At 38.5% G+C, this 14,268-nt stretch overlaps 1 protein-coding gene and 1 long non-coding RNA gene across 2 annotated transcripts; both read right to left on the reverse strand.

The window, feature by feature from the left end:
* Positions 1 to 26: 26 nt before the first annotated feature.
* On the reverse strand, positions 27 to 5,855 carry clic3 (chloride intracellular channel 3). The gene is made up of 7 exons (XM_022215175.2): positions 5,665 to 5,855; positions 5,432 to 5,530; positions 4,461 to 4,570; positions 1,501 to 1,626; positions 1,302 to 1,408; positions 1,025 to 1,200; positions 27 to 934 (listed from the first exon to the last, which is right to left on the reverse strand). Exons 2-7 carry the CDS (start codon positions 5,465 to 5,467, stop codon positions 770 to 772), a joined length of 720 nt encoding a protein of 239 aa, XP_022070867.1. The 5' UTR covers positions 5,468 to 5,530; positions 5,665 to 5,855; the 3' UTR covers positions 27 to 769.
* Positions 5,856 to 8,036: 2,181 nt separating this feature from the next.
* LOC110965962 (uncharacterized) lies at positions 8,037 to 12,519 on the reverse strand. The gene is made up of 3 exons (XR_002596713.2): positions 12,393 to 12,519; positions 12,183 to 12,289; positions 8,037 to 8,617 (listed from the first exon to the last, which is right to left on the reverse strand). It is a non-coding gene; the product is annotated as an uncharacterized LOC110965962 (long non-coding RNA).
* Positions 12,520 to 14,268: the final 1,749 nt, after the last annotated feature.

The following is a 14,268-nucleotide window of genomic DNA, read 5'->3' on the forward strand; positions in this document are numbered from 1 at the left end:
TTGGATCAGTTTCCTCAACAAATAAGTACAATGTTTTGCCTCATTTATTTACTTGGGTTTTCTCTATCTGCTTCATAGAAATCTAGAAAATTCAAAGCACTACTGTACATATACAATGCTTTCGCTCACATCATTACAAGCACAATATTCATATAAACACCAGAAAGATGTTTTTTGCATATTCAACCATTACTATTGTCCATATCAAAGTATTGCTTTAACTCGTCCTTCACCTTGTCTTCATTCAGTTAAATTAAATTTAACATAAACATAATTGTCACTACTGAGATAAATGATGTAATGGGTGTTATCTACAGCTAAGACCATTCATCTTTTCATGTTTGTGCAAGAGTTGTTTTTTTGAACATGTAAAATAGCATTAAGGTTAAATATCTAATTTTGCCTGAAAATGTAATAAGCTGATTTTCATTTACATTCCATTTATACACAATACACGCACATACAGTGAGATATAACGTAAATGTTCGGTGGGTTTTACAGTGTTTTCTTGCTCTCAAGGGGGCCACGTCAGAAATCCACATCAGCGCAATCGTTGGGTACGTACAGGATATACAAAACAGTTTGCACTCTGCATTGGAGCCAAGTTCGTGACAACATTTCCATCGACAGCAAATTACTGAACATGCAACTGCTAATATGTTCCATTATCCACACTCGCATTATTCTAACAGGAATTAAAAAAAATATGTCACGGACAGTTTTGAGACATTTGACATTCATATATGCTGCTTCATCACTTCCTCCTGGTCTATTTGTTGAGGTACTTGGCCACAGAGTCGTAGGCAAGGAGAATCTCTGAGTCGTTTGGGCAGGTGTAGCGGAACTCATCTTGTTCGTAGGCCTTTTTCAGGTAGCGGGTCAGACCTTTCAGCTCTGAAGGGATGTCAAAGTTACGGAACTGCTTACACACCACCTGAGGGAAGAAAAGTTTATAAATACAGTTCTTTAGGTCCAGGAATAAAGTCATAGAAACTAAATTTTTATGCCGAGAACTGCTGTTCACCTTGACAATGTTGAGTTTGGGTAACAAGTTGCAGTCTGCCAAAGTGAGGCTGTCACCATCCAGGTAGAGGCGTGAAGACTCACTGGCATCGGGGTTCTTGTCCAGCTCATGAGGAAGAGGCGTCTCTAGGTACATGTTCAGCTTCACCAGAGTCGATAGAAATTTCTTCTCGAGCACTGAAAGATAAAGTTGTAACGCTTTTGTTTTCTTTATCTTTTAAATCTTCAGGTAGCATTTTTCATCATAAGTAAGAGTAAACTTTTACAACTTAACTTACTGTTATTTAACCCAGGGTTGGGGTTCTTAATATAGCCTGAGAACTTTCTGAAGATGTCTTCTCCAGCACCCATAGATTCTTTGTATCGACAGCACAATTTTGGAAACCTGTCATTGGTAAAATAAAGATGTTGTGAATGTATATCGGGGCAGTAATGAGCGAGAATGAAAATATGATATACAGCCAGCACTGGACTCACTGTGGTGGAGCTAAGTTCTCCTCCAGGAACTCCTCAATCTTGTTTGTGTCCGTTTTGACCTCACCGTTGTAGATGAGGAAAGGAGGCTGAGAGCCTGGAGCCAGAGCCTTTAGCACATCTGGTGCCCTGCAACAAGACAATCAACAGACATGGTTTATCTTATGAAGGCTGGTCAAAAATAATAAAAATGATCAAACAAAGACACTGGGAAGCATCAGGATAACTTCAACTAATTACATTTAATTTCTTCTAATCATTTCTATATGCATTTTTCAATTTCTATTAAGATCATTAGACTGTTTTTTAAGAAAACACGCTTACAGAATATATTGGGCAAGTATGTTTATGCACTCAAGAAATATTAATCCTCTTTGTAGTGGCTCTCAATGTAACACACAACGTTCAGGAAAACAAAAGCTGAACCAAAATTAGCATTAACACAACTTACATAACTATTGTTGTTGTTTTGCAGTTCATTGTTATAAATCAGCAGTATTATATCACTGACCTTCCACACCCTCCAAATGTTTTGATGAGACATTTAAAGACGGTATCTAAGTTTTTTTTAATGATAATTTGTCATGTTTAAATTATGTTGAATTAAATTATGTATTCTAGAAATTCATTAAGGTCTCTAACAATGGGAACAGTTAAATTACAGTTAGCGATCTGCCGCAGATAGGTTTAAGTTTGGTTTCAAACTGTTGTAATTGTTTTATTCTGAATTTAGCTTGTTACCAATTACTTTAAGATAAAAGTTTCCCTGTGTGTATTTCTCTTCTTAAACCATGTATGTCTGACCTTGTTTGGCCATGGGGTGGCAGCAGAAACAAGTTGTGAACAAAGTTGATTTATTGCCACCTTTACGGTTGAAATTTGTTTTGTTGGTGTTCATTTTTTTGTCATCTTTGAGTCAGTTCCTTCTCTTTGTGATCATTTTCTGTGTCAGTCCAGTCTCTCTGTGTCTCTCCGTACTTGTTTTCCATCTTATAGTGCTCCTTCATGCGTGTCTTTGTAGCTGTTTGAACATCTATATGTGTTTGTTTTGCAACCCTTTTGTATTTAATTTTCTGTGACTTTTAGAGTCTCTGTGTACTTGTTTGCCTTTGCATCTTTATGTGTGATCTTGTGTTTATTTGGTCTCTTTTACTTGGTTTGGGTGGCATTCTGGTTGTTTTTAATCTCCTTGCAGTTCCTTTTCATTGTTACGCATCTTTTTGTAGATGTTTTCAGACTTGTAGTTTCTTTTATGGGATTTTGCTTGTCTTTATCATAGTTGCATCTCTTTGGATCGATCAATTGACTTTCCACGAAGGTATGTTAGCGGTAATTTCTGACGAAGGCAAAGGTTCAGGGGCCCTTTTGACTGGTGACTGATATGAATCTGTTCCACTCAGTAATCCTTCCATGATCGTGACTGTAAGATGATTTCCATTTTCAATAAAAAATGTCAATAGTTTACGCATTTTCTACAGTCCAAAGGCATTTATTTTAACTGAAAATTCTACATGACCCAAAAGAGGGACTACTGTAAACAAGACAGTAAATATGTTTGCCTGTCTACTCTCTTAGCATAAAGAAAGTCAAGAGGTTCTTTAGGGGTAATCAGGGAATCCTGCTCACTCAGAGGTTATTTGAGGAACCTTTAAAAGCTCAATTACTACATTCTAGTTGTAAGTGTGGCCATTAGAGCTCCAGCCCCTCCATATGCCGAAGTGTCCTTGGGCACAACAATGAACCCCAAGTTGCAACAAGTGATAGATATGCACCTTACATTGGCATCTCTGCCACCATTGGTGTGTCAGTTTTATGAAACACATTGTAGAACTTTGCTATGTTTTAAAAAGGTGTCATATAGGTGCCAACCATTTACCAGTACCTTTCAATAATTTGGTTTATGTAAAGATGTGTCAGCTTAACTGAAACTTTACACTTGCATTCATACTTTGTTACATTATTTCAACATGTATATAATAATACTACTTCCTTCAGTAATAATTGTGGTAAATAGATAGCTAAAAGTAATAAATACTTAGCTACCAGTAACAAATAGTTAGCTAAAAGTAATAAATAGTTACCTAAATGTAATAAATATTTAGCTAAAAGTGATAAACAGGAAAAAGCAATCAGTAGTTTGCTAAAACGAATTTTAAAAATGCAGCTAAAACCAATAAAAAGGCAGCAAAAAGTAACCAATGCTTTGCTAAAAGTCATAAAAAGTTGGTTTAAGAGAATACATTATTTACTAGAAGTTATACATAATTAGCTAAAAGTAAGAGATAGTTAGCGTGATATAATAAATAGCTAAAAGGAATGAACAGTTGGCTTAAATTATTAATAGTTAGCTAAGTCATAAATTGTTGTCTAACAGTAGTCAATAGTTAGCTAAAAGTATTTAACAGCTTAAAGTATTAAATAGTTAATTAGTTTAGCTATTTATGTTTAGATAATCATTTAACTACTTATTTTTATCTAAACATTACTTGTATCAAATTAGTGGTTTTAGCTAACAGCTTAATCTATTACTTTTAGCAAGCTAAATATTTGTTTTCCTAATTGTTATTATCAAGAGTTCAGAGTCACTTAACCAAAAAGTTCCTCAATGCTCTTCTAAGAGAATAATGTGCTATTACTGTATATCTATTGTACATGCTGGCATATGCTTGATAGGTTTGCATTAAAGCAGATGGTTGGACAGAGAGAAGGATGGCGTATCGAAGTGCAGCGATTTTTTTTAACAACTGGGATGTTCATGAACATAATAATGCAAGCGTTTTTTTGCCTCTTTTCTTTACAGTTACCACGGTGGGGACGTTGCACCTGTTAAATACTCCTGGCATAAAAACTGCTTCTGAAAAACTCTAAATGTTTAGTTTGTTCACATCATATCCCAAAAAAGTATGCCGGTGTATTTAGGTTATAAAGGGCTTTTTGGAGAAAGTCTAAAAACGTGCTCTCACCTCCTCATGTCCACTGTGGTGAGAGTAAAGTTGGCTCCTTTTAACCAGAGAATCATGAAGAGTCGCTGACAGAAAGGGCAGTTCCCCACACTCTCAGCATCCATACTGGCCTGATGGACAGAAACAGGCATTTTAAACACTGGTGATATCAATACCAGCTGATCTGGAAGTGTTTTTGAAATAGCACATTGTTTGTGGAATCTGTGCTGTGACCTTTCTGGCCAAACTGTGAATACCTGCACACTCAGGTATTCCTGTCGAGCCTGCTCTGCTTAAGCCAGGAATTTCAAATGGAGGGTTGAGTCTGCTTTACACCCAGACTAAACAACCTATTAATTAAATGCTGTTTGGTATTTCGGACATATCTTACTGTATATGTATTCTACTAGAGCCTGATATCACTCGGGTGAGAAGCTTCACATGTGAAGAAGCAAAATTTTGAGGTAAGCTCACAGTTTTCTAAAAGGAACAGGTTTGTTTTCAGTTTCTACCATTCAACCACAGGTATTCACACTGATACTGAGATTACATGTATGAGATATACTGAAATGTGTCATTTTTGCTTATCAGTTTAACACAAAGCAGTTGTAAATTCGCCACATAGAGAAATATTTTGGAACAAACACAGACAACTAAATATAATCTGGTGACAATGTGGGCAAAAATGCTGAATCAGACACACTGATGCCTGGAAATTAGCATTTTGTGTGTTTTTGTCATCTGTTCTGAGATTTAAGCCAACATGAAAAACAGAATGCTGAGATTAAAAGGGATTGATTTAGTTGTTTATTCGTTCAAATAGGAAGCCCACAGTTACATCCATAAAAAATAAATATTAATTCTGATGATTGTTTAAATAATAGATGCTGCATTTATGCAGTGTCTTTCACACCCAAGTTGTGATTTCAAAGTAGGATTTTGTTCAAAAATTAAACACAGGGCAACACATCATTTGGTATTGTGGGTCTTACCTTAACAAAGAGTTCAATCTTTGGGGCCTCAGCCATCTTTCTTCTTCTCTCTCAGCCCAACTATCTCGATACTGGATCCACCAAGGTTTGATACTGTTGCTGTTGATGCAAAGATAAGACATCCGTGACTGAGAGAGTAGAGATCACTGTTTCGCAGTCTTTCAGACACTCTTTACACTTTACACTCGCACCTGAAAGTCGGTATTAAGATGCATATTTTCGGCTGTACTTACACAATCCACACTGGATCCACTGCTTAATCTTCACTCCACCTGTATTCTTTGATTCCTCTCCTCCTTCTCCTCTCAGCACCTGCTACTGTTTTTTGTTCGCCTGATGCCACACCTCTCGAGGATAAAGTGGCAGCCCACGCCGCCTCTGGCCTTACCAGTCCGACCAGCAGATCTGGATCTATCCTCTCTGCCTTCCAGCATATTCTCTGAAAGAAATCCGCCACTCTCGGTCTGTCCACTTCATATTTGTTTCCGCCTGCCCTGGTTTGCTCTCTGCCTCTTCCACTCTAATGAACTAATTCAGTAATCACAGGGTTGGCTGAAAATATGTCAGACTGTTAATATCTGTGGCTTCAAGGTTACATAATAAGTACAACAGGCATCTAAAATACTTATTGTTGAAAAAATACCTCACACTGATGCAATAAAAACTCAAATTTGAGTATGTTGTGAGGTCAAAGTAGTCATCAGGTATGTGCATCAAATATAATATATAATTAGATGGTAATTTACAATTATACTGCAGCACAAATGATCGGTTTTTGCATTATTTTGTTATTATTTAGTAATTTTAGGGGACCTGACCTGTTCCTGAAATCCAAAAATCAGACCATAATGCCTCTTCAATCCAGGTACTGCAGTTTGGCTTAATAATAATTTGACTAACCCATTTGAGTGTCCAGATATTCCACTTATAATAAAACTGCATCCATTAACATACTCTTCTAGGACGGTTTGTGGAGCCAGGATTTACTCCTTTCTGCAAGCATTTGATGTTTCAGTTCACCCCAAAGTTGTTGAATTGGGTTGAGGTTGTTCCACAATAAACTCAGAAAACTACAGTCATGATTATGGTGTCATGTTGGTGATTTAGTTCTCAAATTCATTTACACTGTGAACCCAGAACACAAATACACAAAGGTATCTGTCTACGTATTATTGGCCAGAGGGTGAATTTTCTCATAATTATAGGAAGGTCTTGATAATTAGGGCTGCACAGTGGAGTAGTGGTTAGCACTTTCGCCTTGCAGCAAGAAGATCCCCGGTTCAAATCCCGGCCTGGGCTCTTTCTGCATGGAGTTTGCATGTTCTCCCTGTGCATGCGTGGGTTTTCTCCGGGTACTCCAGCTTCCTCTCACAGTCCAAAAATATGCTGAGGTTAATTGGTTACTCTAAATTGCCCGTAGGTGTGAATGTGATTGTTTGTCTGTGTATGTAGCCCTGTGACAGACTGGTGACCTGTCCAGGGTGTCCCCTGCCTTCACCCGAGTCAGCTGGGATAGGCTCCAGCACCCCCCACGACCCTAGTGAGGATAAAGCGGTGCATAGAGAATGGATGGATCTTGATAAGTAGGGAACTTATCTAACTGAGGAAGTGTTTTGAAACTTTCACCTGAAAGAAAACACCTTTGTATCTCTCTGTGGTGACAACAGGGGTTTTGTTTTGGGTGTCTCCTTCTCGTTTCCTCGTCTTCCTCTCACTGTTTACATTGCGGTTTTCCCACTGGCTGCTCTTAGTTGCAGATCAGCATTCATGACTGGCAGAAAGTGCTCTCATGTGACAGAGGACAGTGTGGCTCTTGTGATCAGAGACAGCAGAAAGAAACACCCTCCAGCGAGCTGACATAAACAGACACAAAGCCGAGAGCAGTGAGATAAAGATCCTGGAGCAGAAAGAAGCAGATCGGCAGGGATAAGCCACATAGGCGGAATGGTGTCATTCCATAGGCGAGGAGATGAAATCATCGGGGTGTGATCTGTGTTCGTTGGTCATCTGGTACTTTGTGATCTGGATTCCACAAGTTGAAGTCATAGACTTTAGAAAATTAATTAAAGCATATTACTTTATAACAAAGAGAGGGTGTTTCTGTTTTGATGACCTCACATATCCCTGGCAATGCTGACAGAAACAAAACAAAAATCCTTTCTTTTTTGGTGCATAAAGCCAACAGAGAATCCAACTTGTGAAAATCTCCCACTCAAAGCCTGAAGCAGGAGTTTCCAGAATTCTCAGCTTACAAGTCCCAAAACACCTGCAGGAATGGTTGAAACAAACAAAAACATTGCATAAAACCACACACAAATTTTACTGTAATTCTACAGTGTTGCTATGGTAATTTACTGAAACAGCTAATTACTGCATAGCTTCGTACAGCACTCTACAGCAGAGTACGAAGTTTACTTTTTAATATTGGAACGAGGGTCTCCAGCAATATACTGTATTTACAGTCACGGAAAAAATATTAGATCACTCTTGTTTTCTTCAATTTCCTGTTCATTTCAATGCCTCGTACCACTAAAGGTATATTACCTGAAGAACACAATGAACACGACAAAAAATGCAGCTGATTACATAACACTTTATGTCCTATTTGACATGCTTAAGCTTTATTGTATTCCCAGGGTATATAAGAGGACATTTCATGTCATAAGCAGCACTGCACATGTAAAGGCCTAGAGTGGTTTCCTGCTGACGTTCAAGACGTAGCACTACTTAGAAGTTGTCAGCTCTCACATAATGCCAAAAAAAAAGAGCTGCAGTCATCAAAAACAATGATTATGCAATCAAGTACTAACTCCTCTGTGTGTCATGTGACTAAAACAGACAGAAAAGAAAACATGGAATGCCTAAAAGCTTTTTTTGGCAGCACAATACCATAGCTATAAATGTAAGAACTGAAGTGATTTTGGTTATTATCAAGAAAACCATGGAAAACATCTAGATATCAGCTTTTAAATTAAAATAACCGCCGTCTCGTTGCAGAGTGAAAGTAGCAGTTCCTCCTTAAGGTCAGAGATTGCAGCAGATGAGGGCCTCTTCTAAAGAAGACGTAGTTGATGAAGGCATTCTGGAGAAGGACCAGAAAGGTCACGACCAAGCAGCCTGGAGATCTTAGACAGCGTCTCCCTCAGGTGGACGTCAACGGTGTTCACGGTCAGGTCTGTGGTAATCCTGTCAAAAAACAAAACAGAAAAAAATCTAGATTATAAATCAACATGTAACCAAAGCACTCTGTGAATAACGCCATAGTATAGGATGTAGTTCAGAAAATGTCAAAGTATAGTTTACTTTTCAAGAATAACACAGTATGGCCTGTAGTTCATAGTACAGCATGTCGGCAAAAAAACATAGATTATTATGTGGTTCAAAAAGCGTAAAATGATAGGATGTTGTCTAAAATTATCATGTATGATATGTGGTTCAAAAAATGCCATAGTACAGTATATTGTCAAAATAGTATGTTATTCAAGAAAACAGAGTATAATTTGTGGTCTAAAAAAACATAGAATAATAGTTCATTGCACAAGTAAAAGTATAGTAATTTTTAAAACTGTTCAAATTCTCATATGCTGCTAAAAATAACCAAAAAAATAAAACAAAAAAGGTAATAGTAATGTCAATTTAAAAAGCCTATAGTATAGCATGTCGCCTAACAACACAAAAACAGTCCAAACGCTGGTTTCCAGAGGGTTAAACGAGTATTTATTTGAAAGAGTAAGTTTACAACAACACAACATGTGAGGGGGTTAAAAGCAAATGGGTGTTAGTAAAATAAAAATAAATCAACAGAACTAAAAGTGAACTTCACGTTGACATTGATGGGCATTCCAACCAGGAACAAAGTAAAAGATCATCAACAGAAAAAAAAAAAAAAACTCTTCCTGTTCACCTCTTAAAGCCCAAAAACACACCACAGTAGCACCCTAAACTAAAACTACTAGTGTGTTCCTGTTTTCCTTTCTGAACAATTCAAAGGTCCCTCTCTATCTCCCCACACATCCACCAACCACTGGAACACATCTCCAAAGTTCTGCTCAGAAGAAGTGCTGCCAGATGAAGGAGCCTTTTGAGAGGCAGCTGGCATCGTGATTGGACGGTACTTTGGTCTGTTCCAATCCAGCTTCAGCTCCAGAGACGGTAGGCGGGACGAGTCAACGGAGGCCGTGTGGACGAAGGCATGCAGCTGAGAACAATCCAGAAAACAAAGGAGTGCAGCGGCCCAGGGAACTCACTTCAGCAGAGTCTGAAGTTGTCCCACTTGATTCCCCTGGAGAACTTCAAACGTCTTTTAAACACGATGGTAAATCATCTTTTAGGACTTGTTCTTGTTCTTAGTGTTTTTACATTTTAAAGTTGAAGCAGAAAGTTAACAAAGAAAGTTGAAAACCACCTTCTGATACCTGAAATCTCTGAATTTTCACACAAAGAACGCCTGAACATGTCAAACTGGTTCCACAGTAGAACCTTCACTGTAAAAACGTCATAGTATGGTGTGTTGCTCAAAAAAAAATTACGTCTAGGGTCGCCGGGGAGCGACACAAAAACAGGACAAACACTGGTTTCCAAGGGCTTGGGAGGCTATTTATTTGAAAGTGTACGTTTACAACAACACATGTGAGCAGAAAAATCACAAAGTCTGTCTTTAGTTCAGCTGAAAATATTACTTTTTGTCTTTTTTATTGATCAAACTTTTCAGGAAGTAGATGAAGAATAATTAAAGCTCTCATGTAGAAGTCCAACTTCTTTTGGATCCTTGTGGAGAGTTTAATCTTAGAGTTTGTAAAGCTGTTGAGTTTTTAGAGTCACGTGGATTGTTTTGACATTTAATAGAGAGTTTAGTGTCTGACTGTAATTCTGTTCAGTGAATGGATACTTTAAGTTATGAAGATATGCTTTGTTTTTGCTTCAGCACTTTTTATTGTTTAGTTGGCTGATGTGGTCAACTTGAAACTGTTGAGTGTGTGCATTAAAATCCTCCAAGACAAATGTTAAAAAGTGGTTGCTGGAGTTATTTCAATTATGCATACATTTATGGAAAATACAGAAATGTGTTGTGCACATACGGCCACAGAACTTTCATCCATATTTTACGTGAAGAATCATTTTCAATATTGCTCTGTTTTTTCTGATATTTTTTAAGCTCAATGTTTTTTTAATCCCTTAATGTTATCTCTATAATAAGATTTTAACAGGCAAATGCTCTTAAATTATACCAGAATGCAGGAAATAGGATCAATTTGTGGTTTGATTAGTGATTAGCAAACAATACCAGCTAATATTTTGGACAAAAATTCTTAGTCTAATAACTCCAGCGACAGTTGTCATGTGAACGATACCACCAGCATAGGCGTCAGTTTAGGGGGGGACGGTGGGGACGTGTGTCCCCCCCCCCCCCACACTTTTTGTCAGGAGTCATTTTGTCTCCAACACATTCAAATTCTTCACATGTAAGCCGTTGTAAACCCAGTTATTTTCAGTAGTATAGAAAATTCCGACGCTCCTGAACGCACCATCCGCACTCGGCCGAGAGTTGCACAGACACGCAGCACACCTTCGTGAGGTTAAAAAAAAAAAAAAAAAAATGCGCAGATGCTAAATTTGCGCCTGTGCCAAGTGGAAGCGCCGACCAGAGGCGTGCAGGGAGAAAATTTCGACCCGGGAGAATTAGTACTATAGCGACCCACAGACCCCTCTACCCATATGTATCAATAGCTCAACAGCTTGAGCCTCCACCTTTGCTGCAGTGGTTGTGAGTTTGAACCCAGCTTATGGCATTTTGTCGCCGTTCTTCGACATTTTCTCAAAGTGCTGTGGTCTCCATCCCCCCCACTTTTAAAAACAAACTGACACCCTTGACCACCAGTGATGTCACCGGTCACGAAGTGTTTCATTGGTTCACAGCTTGAACGTGAGACAAAAGCCACATTGCTGAAAAAATCTGTTTAGGAATGAATATGCGGCTTTAAACGAGTTTTACTGCACACATTTGGGATTGAAATGGTGTTTTGTTCTTCTAATGAAACAGCTGCTGCAGTTCCAGTCTGCCACTAGATGCCCCTGTTCCTCACAGCGAAGCTCCGAATCGTTTTCGGTACAAAAAGAAAGAAAATCTCAAAGTTTCACAATGCCTCCTTTGCCCATCACTAAGGTTGAATCAGTATGAAATAATGAATCAGTAGCATAGTTGTGTCTTGTTGACTGCTACACTGACCAGTTTTGACCAGTAAATCAATTTCTCATTTACAACAATGATCTGACAAGAAGCCCCAGCAGGAAGAAAGATAACAAATAAACAATACAAATACAAAAAAGGACAGCCTTAAATAATGCTAGAAATTCAGTGAAAACTGTCAGTATGTCAGCGAGAATCTGCTGCAGCTTCTGCTTAAACAGGTAAAGTGATGGAAGAGATGACAGTGCCAGAGATTTTCGGAGGGAATTCCAATCGACTGTTGCAGCAAAGTGAAAAAAATTCCTGCCAAAGACAGTGCGAACCTTGGGGATAGAGAGTGTTATGAAATCACTGGACCTCAGGTGGTAGTTGGTATGGGAGGGGTGTAGGAGGTTGGAGAGGTGTTGAGGTATTGATAGAGTCTTGAAGATGAGTAAAAGCCGGTGTTGGAGTCACCTGGTGTAAAGGGAGAGCCAACCCACCAGTTTGTAAAGGTCACAATGGTGGGTGGAGAAAGGTGCACCGGTAGTAAGGCAGATGGCTGAGTGATAAAGGACATCAAACCTGTGAAGGGCACACTTTGGGGCCATTTTGTAGGTGACATCGTCGTCGTCGAACACGGGGAGGATGTCTTAGATTTATATCCACAACCACAGGACCAAACTGTAGACCTGCTAAAACAAACTGGTAATATAAAAACAAGGCAAAGGACGGAGGACTGAAACATAGATTCAAATAGAGGTCTCTTAATGGGAAGAGCAAGCAAAGACTCACATGCGATATTGTGCAGGCAAACACATCCAAAAGGGTCAAAAATGGGCAGCAATTCAGAAACACAAGTACAAAAACGGGAACAGATTAGAGGTATGCTGGTGGGAGTTAAGCAACACAGAAACTTGTCCTGAAGCACGTGGAAATGTCTGGTGAATGGGGAACAAACTGGTTTAACTCCAACATCAGGCAACTGTTGTGAAAGTGTGAGGACATCTGGTGGTCAAACAGTGAATGACAAGGACCGGAAAGAAGGTGGCAGAGTTACAGTTTTTCTCAGTCACTTTGGTTCATTTCTCAGATCAGAATTGAAATTCTCAAAACTACTTCTACATCATTGTGTCACTTGTGCGCATCAAAAAAGCAGTTTCTCATTTCTTTGAACAAATTGCAAACACTTTGGTACATTAATGAAATTATTCTGTACAATTCTTTGCTGTTTCCTACATTATCAGTTGCTTTTGTCATGTTGATCAAAATGTATTATAATGGGTCTCTGTTGAATAGACTCACCCCCCATAACATTTAGGCTTTAGTTCATCGCTTAAATCTTTACATGCAAAATGATTGAACAAGTTGTCATAATATGTCAAGGATATTTCTATACATTTCCATTAGATTTTTTTTCTAAATCTGTCCTGAATTGGTAAATTGCTCTGAGGTGAATCTTGGATTTCTCTATGAAGGGAAATGTGTGAAGGGTTAGGGTTTTCTGAAAATATTTCCTAAGACCAATACAAAAACAGGTTCACTTCAATCAAGAAGCCAACAGGCAGTGTGTGTCAAAATGCCTTTACAGGCTAATTTATTACTAACATTAAAAGTCCAAGAGTTTTGCTGCAAGGAGGTGAGGCAACAATCAACAGGCTGCCAATGGGAGTGTGCCAACAGTGGAAAATCAAAACTCCATCAAAATTATGCACAAAATGAACGTATTGTTGCTCCAACAGACATAACACCCAAACTACCTCGAGTGCCACAACAAAAACACTTAAATCGTATCTAAGCAAAGGTGAAAAGTTGAGCGAGTGAACTCCCACATCAGCCTCTCCTGCAGCCTGAGGTTAACACCTGCAGCACGAAAAATCACTTGACAAGAGCTTCGGAAGCGATCACGGTAAACCAGTAAATCTAACCTGATTCACAGGCGGAAAGCTTAATGTCATGAAGATAACCTGATCTGGACTTCTAAACCTTTATTGAAAACAACTGATTATTAGAAGTTACAAACAGTCCAGACAGATTCCATCACAAAATCCAGGAGTTTTCACCCCTATAAGCTCACAAATACACCGCGTTCCAAATTATTATACAAATTATATTTTTCTCTGAATTTCCTAAATAGTCGCTGCAAATGACAGTCAGCATAATTTTCAAGTCATCAGCTGTTAAAGTTTAATTCAAATGTTATTGAACAAACCTCCCAATGAAAACAGTATTATTTTCAAAAATAAAAAAACTTCAAATGCACTGTTCCACATTATTATGCAAGACAGATTTTCAAGACATTTTCTAGGATGTAAAGAACTGAAAATAGTCATTTGTTGAATTTGCAGCATTTACTGAAATCAAAAGCTATTTCAATCAAAAACATCTGAAAAGTTGCATTTTAACAGAGGACTCATTATTTGATAGCACCTTCACAATTCTTGCATCCATTGAACTTGTGAGGTTTTGGTGAGTTTCTGCTTGAATTTCTTTGCAGGATGTCAGAACAGCCTCCCAGAGCTGCTGTTTGGATGTGAACTGCCTCCCACTCTCATAGATCTTTTGCTTGAGGATGCTCCAAAGGTTCTCAGTAGGGCTGAAGTCAGGGGAGGATGGGAGCCAACCATGACTTTCTCTCCTTTTATGAGATGGTGCATTGTCGTGCATGAAG

This window comes from Acanthochromis polyacanthus, chromosome 18 (genome assembly GCF_021347895.1).
Source record: "Acanthochromis polyacanthus isolate Apoly-LR-REF ecotype Palm Island chromosome 18, KAUST_Apoly_ChrSc, whole genome shotgun sequence".
In the NCBI taxonomy this organism is placed as follows: Eukaryota; Metazoa; Chordata; class Actinopteri; family Pomacentridae; genus Acanthochromis; species Acanthochromis polyacanthus.